Source organism: Synchiropus splendidus, chromosome 2 (genome assembly GCF_027744825.2).
Source record: "Synchiropus splendidus isolate RoL2022-P1 chromosome 2, RoL_Sspl_1.0, whole genome shotgun sequence".
Taxonomy (NCBI): domain Eukaryota; kingdom Metazoa; phylum Chordata; class Actinopteri; order Syngnathiformes; family Callionymidae; genus Synchiropus; species Synchiropus splendidus.
Window position 1 is genome coordinate 25,375,044 of NC_071335.1, and position 15,776 is coordinate 25,390,819.

The 15,776-nt window shown below is 41.5% G+C and overlaps 1 protein-coding gene across 17 annotated transcripts in view; it reads left to right on the forward strand.

Annotated features, from left to right (window-relative positions):
• sorbs2a (sorbin and SH3 domain containing 2a) overlaps positions 1-15,776 on the forward strand; it is a 42,605-nt gene that overhangs the window by 15,176 nt on the left and 11,653 nt on the right. For 7 of the 17 annotated variants that reach the window (XM_053858183.1, XM_053858182.1, XM_053858186.1 and 4 more), the window contains 15 exons: positions 727-779; positions 2,020-2,109; positions 2,385-2,411; positions 2,476-2,600; positions 4,000-4,398; positions 5,250-5,376; positions 5,663-5,838; positions 7,250-7,316; positions 7,962-8,012; positions 8,087-8,300; positions 8,739-8,853; positions 10,896-10,967; positions 12,699-12,755; positions 13,907-13,956; positions 15,457-15,635. In XM_053858183.1, the coding sequence (XP_053714158.1) occupies positions 770-779; positions 2,020-2,109; positions 2,385-2,411; positions 2,476-2,600; positions 4,000-4,398; positions 5,250-5,376; positions 5,663-5,838; positions 7,250-7,316; positions 7,962-8,012; positions 8,087-8,300; positions 8,739-8,853; positions 10,896-10,967; positions 12,699-12,755; positions 13,907-13,956; positions 15,457-15,635 (1,759 nt within the window). In that variant the 5' untranslated portion in view covers positions 727-769. The remainder of the gene's footprint in view (positions 1-726; positions 780-2,019; positions 2,110-2,384; positions 2,412-2,475; positions 2,601-3,999; positions 4,399-5,249; positions 5,377-5,662; positions 5,839-7,249; positions 7,317-7,961; positions 8,013-8,086; positions 8,301-8,738; positions 8,854-10,895; positions 10,968-12,698; positions 12,756-13,906; positions 13,957-15,456; positions 15,636-15,776) is intronic. The other 10 variants (XM_053858192.1, XM_053858200.1, XM_053858199.1 and 7 more) reach the window with 5 other exon arrangements.

A 15,776-nucleotide genomic window follows, 5' to 3' on the forward strand; every position in this document is an offset into this window, starting at 1 on the left:
ATTAATGGCTGTTCACTGTGTTTTTAGACCTGCCCAGAAATTAATATTTCAATTAATTCTCCTTGTTAAAATGTGAGAGTGCGAGAGCGACACTACTAACCATAGGTGTTTGCAAACCCCTGTTCCTTAAGCTACTTGAAATAAATAAATTAAATTAAATGAAAGTGAGGAGCCAGAATTCTAGCTTATTGATTTCTGTGTTTATTTGTTAACCTAGTCTGATGCACAAAACTCAAACACATGTTTTAGGCATCTCCAGTGACACACCAGCCACCACCAGCTCGACTGACGTCACTAGTGGTATCTGTCTGAGATTCCTGGTCCTCCAGTGACACACGTGCACGCACTCACATGGCACAGTTTGTGTTGTGCCTTCAGCTTCATGTATGTCCTGTCGACATCAATCATACACATGACCACAGCTGTTCCTTGAAATGGCCCTTCATATACTGTAGCTGTCACATGTGGATGTCAGCAAAATAATCAAGACGTACCACCCTCACTTGCTTTAGCATTCAAGCTATATTTAGTTTTAAGCATGTTTAATGTGCATGTCCATTACACCTTTCACATTCAACACAAAAGATGTTTACTGTACAATTTAAGGAGATGTGTAGCGAGGCACACCAAACTGAAATTTTAAATGTTATTTTTAAGTTCTTATGATTTTCTTTTCACTTATTCTTAATACAGAGATTCACATTTTCTACATCTTTTCTTTTCCAGGAAAGTGTGTCTCCCTGCTGTGGACTAAGAAGTGCTCTTCAAAATGAATACAGGTAAACTCCCGAACCTCTAAATATGTGTCAGAGTGGGCTATTTTAAAAAGCTGCCCCGTAAGCTGCCACTTCTACTGACACAGGCATGACTCTGAAACTCTAATCCCGACCCTGTTTCACCACTTTGGCTCCGGTCCATTTGCAGCTACAGTCATTGTAACCGAAAGCTGATATTTTGATTCTTCTCTCTGTGTTTTAGCGCAGCAAGCGTTCGTTTTTATTCTCAGCTCTTCCTTAATCGGGCATTAAAGCCAAGGGTTCATTTCAGGCGTTGATTTTAGCCATGAGGAATGTGAGAGCGTCTCGTCTCGTCGTAAAGTTTTGATTTTAAGATCATATGAAATTATAAGTGATTTGTCGTTTTTATTTCTCCGTCTACATAACAAAAAAAAAAACACTTATACGAGGATGCGGCTAATATGTGGATTTTTACTGGCCAGTGAGCTTCAGGCCGCCAAACCGATGAAATCACAGACCTTTTATTTACATTAAAGTGCTCCAAATGCACTGTTTTTGCACACGTATCCACAGCTCTGCCAACAGAGCTGAGATCCTGGTGGACCGAAGACAGTAGCTACGGTGGCGGAATTTGGGATATGCTTAAATGTAAATAAAATATGCAAGAAGTATTTTTATGTTGGCGGCATGATTCAAGTTCAGAACATTGCCGAGTTTGTTTCATGAGTCAGTCTCTATGCTCGACCCCTTTTTCAAAACAAGTTTAGTCGTGATCCTCATGCTTTTTTTAGCCTGGTAGGTGGAAATCACTGACCTTTCTACGGCGTAGACAGAACCGCTGCATCGCGATTTATTGATTAGATTATACATTTATGAGAGAAAATTTTATGAGAAAAATCTATTATATGTAGTCAACCATGAGAAACAACACAAGGTTCTTCAGATATACAGTAATAACCAGTGCTTACTTGTCAACAACATAACAGACTTTTTTTCAATCAATTTGTTAATGCCAAATTGTATAACAGTTATTTATTCATTTTTACGGCCGGATGGTTTTAGTCTAAAGTCCAAATGTGGCCTCCGTACCATGCTTTACTGAAGAGACATCAGTGTAGTGTGATCAGAACATTTCAATGCATGTATCCTGTTTGGCTTTCATTCTGCTTCTTTTCCAAGCGGGAAATTAATTTGTCTTTCTTTTGCTTGTTCTTGTGTGTCTTGGTTTTGGCGCATGTGCATGTGTGCCTTCACGGTCGCCTGCTTGGCTCTGCTTCCTCAGATAGCGGAGGATATGAACGCAAAAGTGTGGCCTTGTCACTCATACTCTCTCCCATGAAGAGGGTCCAGAGCACACCAAATCTAGCCACAGGTACTAACACTAATGGACACTCATGGAAGTGAACATGTTTAAGTGGATATACAAATTGTTTTGTGGAACTAGTTGAGACACCAATAAACAGAAACCCCTTGTTCTGGCTTGTTAGTTAAATAAATGCTGATGTGGCTGCCTTCTTTTACTTTAAAGTTTACTGTATTTGCACTGTTTACTCAGGTTTTTATGTTGATTTGTATTTTTAAGAGAAAAAATGGATGCAAGTGTATAATAATAAACCTTTTCTGTCGCTTTTTGTTGACACTCTTCAGGGAGTGAGACTCACTCGACAGACTTTGGTAAGATATCACACGCATGCTACATTGCTAACGGATTCTAAGTGACAATGACCTTCATCATTAGATGCGTGGAGGTCACACAGTGTGACAGATGGCCTTAAGAACGGTGATGCCACCAGCTCGTCTCTCGCTGCCAAAGGTTTCCGCAGCGTTAGACCCAACCTGCAGGACAAGAAGTCGCCAACGCAGGTGAGATGAGTAGATCACGTTTTGTCAATGCATATTTGGTAGACTTTGGCAGTGACATGAAAAAGATATTTTCTCTGATTAAAATTGTAACCTTTTTTTTTTTTTTTAAATGAACTTGGTGTTCTGAAATATGTCATTGAAATTGTGAATATTACCGTGACATGCATCATAGTGTATTAAATGAAAATATTGTGTCCTCATTTAATGGCTTGTTTGACGCTACAAATATCTCAGATTATGACTTAAATATAGATATAAATATTTTCCCCTTTGTCACTTAATGGGTGTATTCCTGTATGTTGAATATCAATGAATATATATATTTTGATTATTTTCTTTCTTTCTAATCTATGGAAACATTCAACCTTAAGAGATTTGTTTTGCCTTTTCCCTGATCTATTGTGGCACTCGTGTGGGTGATGTTTTCTTTTAAACAAATGGAACCTGAGAAATGGGGAATATTTTGCAGATAATTGTCATAAAACATACACTGACTTGTTGTTGCATCTTTTGTCTGATCCCATTCAATCTGCCCAAAAGGATTTCAATGATGCTCCTTTCCCACCAACCAGGAGATCGAGTCTCCATTTCTCACCGTGTGGCACTAACCCACCTCCCAATGACTCTCCTGTAGCCGTGCCTCCTCATCCTCAGAGGTTCACTGCCACTGAGAAGGCTGTTTTAAACGAGTCCTTCACTATAAAGGGCACCTACTCCTTCTCAGAGACCAACACTGAGCAGATGTCCACCATCCCCAGTAATAGCTGCCCATCAAACGTCACTGAGCAGCAGGAACGTAAAGTGTCCTCTCTGCATTTAACTCCAGTCACCATCCCTGATCCCCCAGAGCACCTCAACTCATACACAGTCCCCCAAACTAAGACTGTCAGGTCACCCCTAACTACTTTTCTGACCTCACAAACCAACCCCGCCCTCCAGCAGTCCTCTTCTCAGGCAGCTTCTGTCAGTCTGGGCATGAAACAACAGGAAAACTCTGAACGAAAAGAAGCTCCACCACAGAGGAAAACAGTGGAGCTTCAGATCCAGAGTTTAGCTCCACCTGAACAGGAGAGGCCTCCTCCTAAAGTGCCACCCCGACCATCTCCTGCCGAACTGTTGGTACAGAACATTGTTACATTCCAGAACATCCATTATTAACCAAGCATAACTAAAAACCAACATTATCTCTCAACAAAATTGTGTTTTTTTTCAGTTTTTTTATGGCGTTCTCACTAACAGATGCTCTCTGATCTGCAGCGTCACTTGTTTTTTTCAGGAGATTTGGATGATTTGATTTTGATTTTGGTGTGGATTCACCAGTGTGGCTTTTGAGCGGCACCACTAAGCATTCTCCTTCTTTTCTTCCCCTCCACTCAACTCCCTCTCCTCCCACCATCAGGGGCTGCTCTCCCCTGACCCCACCCCACAGTACTACTCATATCGCTGCCACAGCTCCGAGTCACTCGACTACCTGTCAGGTTTAATGCCCAAGGCGCTGTCACCCACCCCGTACGTGTCCTTCACGCCGGGGTCGGTCAGCGGGCAGCTCCTCCCCGGGGTCAACAGCATCGGCAGCTGCCTGTCGCCCTCAGCCTCCCCTGTGACCGTTTCCGCTCTCAGCCACTACTCCACATCTACAGCAGGCCTCCTGGACGAGCTGCAGATCTGCAGCCTGGACTCACCCGGCTGCTCGCCCACGCCATCTCCCACCCTCAGCCATGTCTCTGCCTACACATCCACCGCTGGCCGTGAAGATGTGCTAACAGCCTCCACTGCTGCGGCTGCGGCTGTCACTAACGTAATTATCCAAACAAGCCTCCGCTGCAACACTCGATGTCGGCTCATTTGGACAGCCGCCCCACTTCCACTTGTCCTACATGTTTATTCTAACTCTTTTTAACCCTTTCACTAATCTACCGCAGCTTGAAATGAAAGGTCGACCCTTCATGGTGACGTCTGGAGGCTGCTTTTATGGTTGTCTTTACCTGTTAATCCAGGTCTAATCCATAATTCATGTTCAAATGAAGCACTGATCGTGGATTTTGAAAAACCGAGTAGTAGTTGTGCCAAGTGGTTGAAGGCTTGAAACTTGAACTCATCATCCTCATCACAACACGACATTTTACACATATTTTTCTCTGGAGGTCACATACATTTTGGCTTGAATGCACAGTAAATGCATGCACTTTTACCACGTTTACTCTGTTGTCTTTCTAACACCTATTGCTGTGCTGATCTTTAGTTCCTCCTAACCTAGCACAGCTTCCTGCGGTGATGAAAACACTTTTGAAGATAAGCATCTGTCTCATCCGCCGTCTGGATCAAGTCGCCACTCACACTAACTTATAACAGTCTGTCTGTGTCTCGCACTAGAATAGAATGCTTTTACCACACTCTGCTCTGTCTGTCATGATTCAGCGAGTGTCCTTCTCCAACACTTCCAATGAATCACTCTAAGTGATTTCATCTGAACTGGTCCCCCTTCACCCTTGAACATAATGTGTTCTGGCCACTAATATAGGAATCATCCGACTAACACATTTATTTTCTCGTTCTTTTTAGCCTGTGTACATCCTGTCCGCCGCCGTCATGTCCTCAGCCTGTTTTTAGTGACTGACCGTCTTGCTTTTCTCATGTGGAACACCACAGGGTCAGGTCATCTCTCATGCTATGAATGGAAGCAGCGGCGCTCCACTGAGACCCCTCTCCCCTCCGTCCTACCCTCCTCCACCCAGCTCTCTCCACACCAAGCTCCCGAGACAAAGTAGGAGCTCAGGTGAGACACAAAAAACAACCATCATGTTATCTACTTTTACATACCTGGAGAAGGAAATCCTTATCGTCTTTTTCAGACTAAAAAAACTGTTCCAAATGCCTTCACAAACATGAATCCAATATTCACATTCGTCTAAATGTTGTTAAAGTTGGACATTTTGAGGTTGTACTTCCTGATTTATGTTGGCAGTTTAAAGGTTTGACTGTTCCATGTGGTCTGTGACTGCAAAGCACTGTCTTATTCACTTGCAATTCACTCCTTCCCAACCACTTTTGTCCAATTTTAGAGGGCAGTGAGTCATTTACCAGAGAGTCAGTGGTGTCAGGCAGCACAGTAATCAGCAGCACTGTCCCCATCGCACGCTACTCAGAGGAAGAGAAGAAAGTGTCAGTCATTAAAGCTCCACACTACGAAGGCATCGGACCCGTGGATGATACCGGCATTCCTATTGCCATCCGTACGGTAAATATCAACTGAACTTTGCCATTTTTTTACAGTTCTTATAGTGATCTAGTGGGGTAAAATGCCAATGGAATCTTGTGACTCAAAGAGTCCATTGAAAAGGTGAATGTGAGGATAAGTGGGAGAAAAGATGTTTCTTTCTGTGCACAGACAAACATTTTTGTGGGAACACTGCTTTGTTGCTATGGAGCGTGAAGTGGTAATTGAGCTGTGTGTTTGGCCGCGGCAAGGCTGCATACCGAGTCACAAACACTCCCTCCACCGTGGAGCCAGGGAGCCTTTTCTGTGACCAGACACAGTGTTGAGTACGACTGAATAAAGGGAGGATTAAGCCTGGCTGCCATTTGAGAGTTCTATTAAGGGCAGGCATTCTCGTCAAAACAGCATGCGACGTTTGTTGTGGCGGGTAAAACCCGATCATCCTGTGTCGATTGTCAATGTTTTTCTCGCTGGTTAAGGGTGGGCTTGAGATTGCGCTTCCCTCTATGAAGAAAAGAGTGATTTACTCACCTTTTCAAACAATAAGTTGGTTCAAGTAGCCAATCAGAATTACTTGGCTGAGTAATCCTAACTGGGTAAGTGACATGGAAAAGCATTTTTACTGTGGTATTCTCAATCATTCATATACCGCAATTTCTGATTTTTACAGGCTAAAGAGTGTCATGCCAAAATATTGAGTTTTGACACATCAAACTAATGAAATCACAGGTGTTTTATTGACCTTGAAACAGTCAGAATGCGCAGTTTTCGCCTCCATGTCAGCAGCTGCACCTACAGAGCCAATCTCCTGGAGGACCGGAGACGAGAAGCAGCAGCTGAGACCAGCTGTGGTGTCTGAACTTCGGGCACACAGACAAAAACAGCACATTTTGAGCGCTTTAATGTCAATAAAAGATGTGAGGAGTTGATGATTCAAGATCAGGACATTGCTAAGTTTGTTTCATGAGTCAGTCTCCATGCTGGGGCCCTTCTTAAATTAAGTGGGTGTGGCTAGTATTTCCAGAATTTACAAAAGTTATGGACAAGCTCTCACAGATTCGTCCCATTCAGGGTCACGTTCATAGACTTATCCTGGACACTTATCCCCGCCAAGTGTGCACTCACTGTGGCAATGGACATCAGCACCAGCTCCTGTCTTGCCTCCCTTGAAGACCTTCTCTGGTCTTCATTTCAACGTACCAGGTTTACTGTCTGAGACACAAGAATAGTTGGTGACCTCGTGTGGCTTCATTATCCAAACTGCGAGAGAACATCGGCGTACAGGGGCCAAGTCTCCCACTTCAAAACAACTGCATGGTATCTGCTGTTAGCCTCATAAGAACTGCCCCATTTCCACTCTAGTCTGTGCCAACGATTTGTCTGTCCACGTTTTTATTCAGCTGTCTATTAACGCCCGTCTTTTCACCCGCAGACGGTTGACAGGCCCAAGGACTGGTACAAAACCATGTTCAAACAAATCCACAAGGTCCACAAAGCGGGTGAGTCCTCAGTGAACAATGACGCAGAATGAAATGTTCCCATCATTTGCGGCTCTTTGAGCAAGTGCACACCGGTTTGACAGAAACACAGAGGAACTCATTAGTGTCTGGAAAGGAAGGGAAACAGACAACTCTGGGAAATTTGCTGATTTTATGAGCTTGACATAATCAACGTCAATACAAGGCCAGTTTGTTCCAAACTGCTCAAGCTTTTTTTCTCTGGCAGAGGACGAAAGTGCTGTGTGAGTGTGCGCAAAGATCCTTTGTTGGAGGCGTTTTCAAATTAAATTCCTCACGATTGGATTCATGCAAATCCATCAGCTGCTTTTTTTACTTGATCTAATTGTTCCATCACCCATTATTTTAATGAAATTATTTTCGGCCCTATGGGTGAAAAAATAGCACAATTTTCCACTTAAGTTCTCATGTTAAATGAAAACATAAGCGTCTGACAAATCTAAAGTGTTCGCTAACAATTACATTGAAGAACATTATAAACAAAAACTGAGTTTAATTGATATATCCCTGAACCCTGAACATGTATGTATGCATGTATAACATAATAGCATCGTTCAGATTAAAACAGGCAAAAAATGCTCACCGGATCATAAAACTAAACTCCCAATGGTTATCGTTTCTCCACAGATGACGACTATTCGGACACATACAGCGCCACGTATGCTTTCATCAACAATGGTGAGGCACCAGCTGGACAATAACAAGGATATTCTGCTGTGACTTGAACTCACATTTGCTTTGGTTCTACTCAGACGACTACAGCCAATCATCTAACCCCACCATGGCCCACCCACCTCCAAGGACTCACACGTACAGACCGCTTTCCAAAAGCCCCTCAGACCACAGTGGACATCTAGCTCCTCGAGAGCCATCACCGTCACTTGGTCCTCCTCCACCTCCGCCCATGCCCTCGCTCCTCCAGCTGAGAGCCCGTGACAGTGATCGAGACAAAGACACACCTGATATGTGAGAGACGCCCACTCACCTTTCTCAAATGTGTGGAAATGAAAGTTTAGGATGTTGATTAAAAACAGGTTGATCACAAAGGTAGCTTAGGTAGATAGCTGTAGATGATCAATAAAAACCTTTTATCTCCTAGAATTTTGTTTTTTCGATGATTATTCTTAACACTTATCACAGAAAATGAAAGGATTTTGTTCCCTCTGCTTATTTTAATAATCCAGCAACCTGTTTAAATTATTGCTCAACTGATGATGAGTTTTTTTCCCCAAAAAATACCTCCATGTGTTGAGTTTTCCAACTTATGCCAAGGCTCTTTCTCTAAATCTGCCACTGTGGGTGTTATAAAATGGACTTGTTGGTTTTAATTTATTTTATTTTCGCAGCACAAGCAATTTTTAATTGACATGTATGTGTTTATAATTTGCCAAAAATGTCTGGCAGGAATGAGTGGGGACCCCCGGACAAAAAAGTGGACACAAGGAAGTACCGAGCCGAACCGAAGAGTATTTTTGAATATGAGCCAGGGAAGTCCTCCATTTTGGAATGTGAGAGGCCGGTGAGTATCATGGCCTTCTGGCCAGGTTTGTTTATAAATGTAGAAAATACCACATCAGGAAGTCAGTAGCCTAAATCCAATTTTAATAAACTGCTTTTTCAATGAGGTAGCATGGGTCGATTTTACATTTATTACTGGTAGGGCAAAGTGTTCGGCCCAGTGTCTGCACTGAAAGTCTTAAACAAGTTTGTCGTAGCCACTGAACTTTTTTAGACCATCCTGTTTTCTTCTCCACTCGTCTGGAGGTCTGGCAGTACTTGATCACCTTGGCATCCTGAGGCTGTTGATGATGTTGCTCCACAGCAAATCATAATGATGGAGCCATCAAAACGTGTTATTTAAAATGGTACTGACAACTCAATTAACAATGGCGTATAAAAATACAGGCACAAATATGCGCCATCGTGGCTTATGACTGTTCTGGCGATAGATCATGAGTTTCATTTATCGGAAGCACCTCATGACATACCATGCTGCTATACACTGCCTGGTATGTCAATTCCATTGTGAGTAAACACACTGACCTGGAACCCACTGAAGCAACACTAATCTCAATCTGCCACGTTCGCTTTCGGACAAACAACCAATTGCAACTTCACTGATACGCGACGCCTCAGCAGACCACCAAGCAATTCTCACACCAGCGTCCTTGTCTCTGGACACCAGGGGAATTTCTGTTCATTTTACAGCATTAAATTGAATATAACAGTACTATATATTAATATTTCATTTCCTTGGAAAGAGTGCAGTCATGGTGTATGTGACGAACAGCTACACTTCATTAAAGTCCTTCTCTGCATGGAAAAATGAAGTAAATTAAACCGGCAGATGCCACCTGAGCTTGTTTTAATGCCACTCATCAGCCGACAAACTTATAACACAGACGTGAGCAGACACGACAAATGTCTGTGGAATCTAATATGATCCATCTTGTGGTTCGTCGTACCACCCTCTAAACCAAAAGATTATTTACATATTACTATAATATTTATTGCCAAGAAATTCTCCAGTGTTTTGTAATTAGACTTTTTATATTTCAATTATATTTCAGTGATTATAAAGCCGTGCAAATGCTGATACTTTAGAGAATGTAAAACGGCCATTCATTTCTTCATCATTACATCAGGAAAATGGTGTCACACTGGGTGTGCAATGTGCCATAGTGGTCTCTAGTTGAAGCTGGTATGTTTTGAGAGTAGCAATGTGAAGTCTTGTCTGCAGGCGGATTGTCTGATGATCGCTGGACGCTTTCACAAATTAATTTTTATTAGTCAACACTGCCATCATTCTTCAGAAAAACAATATAGCTTCAACCATCAACAGACCCTTCAGTATATTCTACATTAGTATTTCATTTATTTTCAATTATAGTTGTTATTTTATTAGATTTATATATATTATTGTTTAAATTTAATCAACAGTCATTACAAGCAGTGAAGGAAAAAAAAATCCAAGATGTTTCAATTGCATTTGAACAATCAAATTACGCTTATCTATTCTTTTGTTGTGAGTTTTTCAGTTTGCAATAAACAAGAGCCTCCAGGGCTGCCTTTGAATTTGGCTGTAATTGACTTATTTCTAGTGATTGTGGAGCTTTAGTGACTCAGAGAGCACTCTGTGTTGTAAGTGAGGTGAGGGGAGATGGGCTTGTCTCGCCCGCAGAGACCCAGTCACTGAAACTGGTCAGACCAAACTGAAGAAAACTCAGAGTAGAGGGGGAAGAAGTGTAAATAAAAGATTACTACAAGAGTTTTTAATTTTCATTTCAGTGTGCATTCTGTGCAGTGATGATGTGTGTGCTCGATGGATAAGCTATCAGGTTCCTACATGTTGTGGTTCAAAAGTAGTTTGCTTGTATGGTGAGAGTTGATCAGCTTCACACCTTTACAGACTAAAATCTCACAGTTTACACCCAGCGCCGTGATCCAACCATTCCAAATCCGTGCTTCCATGAGTCTCATTTTGAATTCTTTCCACGACCCCTGTCTTCTCTCCCCAATCACCTCTCTCTCTCTCTGTCTCTCACTGTCATACTTTCCCAGAGCAATGATGATGTAGATTTAGAGAACGAGCCTTGGTATAAGTTCTTTTCCGAGTTGGAGTTTGGGCGGCCGGTAAGTCAGGGCCTAGCTGCTCCCCCCTCTACCAACCCTGCTGTAGTTCAACACCCACTTTCTCCTTGATTTTATTGTGTTCACTTGTAGATGTTTTTGGGGGGTAGATGTGATGGCATGCGGTAATTGTTGGATGCTGTGGATCTCCTGTACCCTTTGGCAGTCGTGTCTTTGCATCGCTGGGTGTTTTTGGTGACTCACTGAAATCATTAGATTTTCTTCTTGTTGGATGTAATGCGGGTTGTCTTGTTGCTGCCCTCTATCGTGTGTATGTGGTAACAGCATGAGCTTGTCAACATCAGAAGTTATGATTGAGGAGTCAATAGCAATAGTCATGGGCGACGTAAGTGCTTGAACTTGTCTGTGTGTCAACGTTATTGGGCACGGATGTTTGTCCAGCTCCATCCGTACCGCACCAATTCAAATTCAAATCAAACTTATAAGAACATCAGGAGCTCTAGAAAATAATAATAAATATTATTTCATAAACTGGTCGTTTTCAAGGGTGAGGCTGATGTGACTGCTAAGATTAAAAAAAAGATTATTAGAAAGAAAAAATATTTCCTATTAAGGTTATTAATGGTATTATGTAGTATTAAAGTTTTGTTTGTTACCCAATTTGTTTACTAAATGGTAAACCGTGTTGTGAAATGTTCATACACAGACTCTACATCTCTATATGCAGCTGATTTTTCTCCCAATTGTAGCAGCTGTCGTGACATATTTTTGATTGGTTTCAATATGTAACAATGCAAACGCTGTAGTTTGTGCTTCACCTGGCTCACTGCTTACAGCTTGCTCTCACACCCTGCATGTGTTTTTGCACAGGCACCATAGTTGTGTGTGTATGTGTGTGTGTTTGATGTGTGACTTAATGGTTTGTTTATGTGTTTCGGGGCACTTTTAAAGACTCACTTGCGTGGAGTTGTGTACAAAGATGTTTTTGGTAATTTTTTTAGATGTTTGAAGCTAGTAACCAAACAGTTTCTATTATCGACTCCAACTATTTGGCAAACACAATCACAGGTTTATTTCATCCTTACAAGCTCAGTGGATGTGACTGCTTTTTATGTTCCTGGGGCGTGCCAGACAGCTTTCCCCTGCTGAATCTTTAATGTGATATATTAAATGTCATTCCACTTGAGGCCGAGTCGCCACTGCTTTATTGGTTCGCCCTGTGGTTTGTTCGGTGCAGAGCCAACAGGCTTCTATTGGCAGATGTGGCACCCCAAAATATTGCACTTGATGAATGTCTCCCTGTTTGATCGTTTAGCGCTCCTGCCTGTTGTTGCAGTGCTCAATTTTGTTCCCACTAGATTTGTTTGCACTGGATGGTGGCAGAAATAGGACAGCATACGTTTCCCACTCGCTCCAGATGTCTCAGTTACATTCAGAAACGACAAATATGCCAGCTCATTCATTCCTCATCATCGATTCTGTTAAAGAAATGTCGAGTAAAAAAACAAGCTCTCGGGCGAAAAGGCACTTTTGGCATGTGTGGCTGTGTGTGTGCCAGTGTGCGTTGTGTTTTTTGTTTGACAAGTAGGCCATCTCTGATCTCTAACGGGTGTCACTCTCTCCACATGTCTCTCGCTCTTTGACTTCTTCCCATGACGTCACCACTGCTACTCCTCCTTCACCTCATCTTCACCTTCCTCCCATACCTGCTCCTCCTCCACCTACTCCTCCTCCTCCTCCTGCTCACTGCCGCCATGCTGCTTATGGCTCAAGCCTCCTAAAAAAAGACTGGATTACAATCCAGACATCGCGGCTCGCCGGCTCATTGAGGTAAATTCACGAGTGTCACATTATTGTCACCTATTTGAAATTACGCTGAGTGGAATAGAAGCCAATGTGTAGAGAGTTTTATTGGAAGCTGATCAATATCAAAATCAGTGCTCCAGTGGTTTAATATTAGATCAATATAATGCAACTGACTAATGCTGTAATTATGTAATTATGCTGTAATAATCCATTGCAAGGGCCAGAAGATTATATTGAGCAATACACTATCAGTGTAATGTATTTACTGTACATATATATATATGTGTGTTGTAATATTTACAGTGTTGCTATATTGATTGTTCTATAATAAATTGAAAAGTTCTATAACATTATCAAATAATAAATGCCTCACTTATTGAGCGTATTGCATAGCATTTAATATAAAATAATGATATGAAATAAAACTGTGGATGGCTCATTAACAAATCGGGTAAATCATAAGTATCTGAAAGAAAATACACAATTTTTTGAACCCTATGGCTAATACAATGACTTGGCTAACATATAGGTTTTTATTGGCTTAAGAGTGCCATGATGCGCTTCATCACATTAAACCGATGAAATCGCAGGTGTGTTATTTAGTTTAGAAAAATTGTCAGAAAGAGAAAATGTGATTAAGTAACATCATCAAAAATTATCAAATTATTTACATACAAAATACATACATTCATTTATAAAGATTATTATTGCTATTATAATTATATTATTTTAATGGTAATATTAAAATTCATTAAGATTAAAAAAAAGTTAATTTTAATGTGTGTGACCTTTGGTGATGGTCGAGTTGCCTCAGAGACTGTGTTGTTCATAGAGCAGAAGTCCCATTCCGGCTGATCCATGCCGTGTTTTGCATGGCAATATTTATCCCCCACCAGCACACACATCCTTGGCCATTTCACCTTTGCCTGCATCCTTCATCAGAGCCCATGACAGAGCAGATATCTGACCTCGCGGCAGACACCTCGAGGCCTTCTCTAGGTCAGGTGTGCCATGTGGAACCAGCCACCGTCTCACCTCTTTCAGGGGGGAGTGTTGTACGTGTGACACACCAACAGCTGCATGCATGCAGGCAGTGCACTGCGATCGCCGGCTCTTCCTCTGTTCTTTGTCTGCGCGGATCTCACCTCACTCTTTTCTTATCTGCCTTTCTGCAGACGTCCTTACACATCGCTCCTGCTGACAAGACTCCAGAGAGACCTGCGAGGTAAACGTTTCCCTTTATTATTGTGTGCTTCGTCCCCCTCCCCCATCGCTTCAGCAGCAGCAGCGGTCCTCGCTGTGATTCAGCGCAGCATCCAGTCATGCTCTGCCTTGCTTGTCCCTGCTTTTTAACACACATTTAGATGCGTTTAATAACCGTTTACCAGGACCAGCTTTCGGTCCTTGCTTCTGTTTTGGTCGGCGTTACCAACTGAGCCAGAATAAATTAACCCTGCAGACCTTTTCTTTCGCCTCTTTACTTCTTACCCTTCCTTCACCCGCCCCCTTTTTCTCCTTCTTTCACCAGTGCCCTGCTTATTCATTCGCATGTTCTTCAGTGAGCATAGAAGGCAAGAATGAATAGACCATGAAAATCATCTTAGCGGCTTTGTGTTGTGAAAAGATGACTAGTGATTTAAACAATGCCAAAGTGTTGTGAGCAATACAATGTTAAATGATGAGCCTGTAATCCATTTGCACTTCAGCTTAAAAGAAAATACAACAAATAATTATTGGTATATTAAAAGAGACTCAATATTTTTCAATAATTGTTTTCTATTATGAGGTTCTGTTGCAGCAAAATAAACCAGGTTTACAATTCTTTCTATAATTTACACTTACACTTACAAAAATAATCTTACAAATTATTTTAATAAGACAACCTAAAAGATAAGATTGTATGATTTAAATGCTTCAAAACTTAACACATATTTTTCTGTGGCTGTTCTCATCATAGTATAGCACACTTGCTAACTGTTGTTCACAGAATGCATAGCCAATTACAAGGTTTGTCTCCATACTAGAATGGCAAACTCCTGCTCAATACCCAGGAAGACCAACTTAAAAAGGCTTTCTTTTAATTGTAAAAATTGAACCTCAGTTAAATATTTAATTGTATAAAATTATTAAACAATCATAAAAAAATAAGATAGAATAAGCGAATAAAGCAAAATAAATAACCCAAATATTAGTTTATTTTCAAAGCTCGGGCTTTGTATTGGCACTGCGATACGATACGTATCCCGATACTGAAGTAGTGATGAGATACATTGTGATGTATTGTGGTCTGTAAGTTCAACAATTTATGGTAATATTTGTTGACCAGAACCATACTTCTAAGGGGGGAAATCTGATAATGTAGTACAGATTTATTGTTATGAACTCAGTCCAACAGAGGAATGAACAGCTCCCCACTCAACAAGATATGTCCAGAATACACAAAAAGTTACTAGTATTAAGCAACATACCCATGTATCTATGTGTTCAAAATTGATATATCCCACTTACAATATCAGGGCAATGACAAACAGTCAATTATCTATTTGGGCATAGCGATGTTTTCTTGCACCTCATGGCAGATTAGTGGCATATGTGTAGCCAGCGTTTAAGTAGCGCTACTTTTCAGACTATCAATATTTTTGACAATCTGTCTTGTGATCTGTCTTGATCCCGTTGCTCTTAACCCTTCCTGATCCAAGTTTAATTCGCCCTCCATTTCCTCCAGCGCTGCCAGTGACTACAGGAAGAGAAGGAAGTCTGAGCCTTCAAACTCGCAAGGGAATCTTCCGTCTAGTCTAAACCGAGCTGTAACATCCCCCAAACCAGTGGACACCTACCGACCCAGCAGCAGCCTGAGGAGAGCTGCCGTTCGCTCCTCGCCGTCGTCCCCTTCTAAAGCCAAAGGTACAGACACAAATGTGAAGTTTGTTTTCTTTTTTCTTCTTACTTAATATGATTTCACTTCTCCTTTTTCTTTCTTTGTTTTCTTCTCTTGTGTTTCATCCTAATATATAAGATGATCTGTAGTCTGTTTTGTCCTTTTTT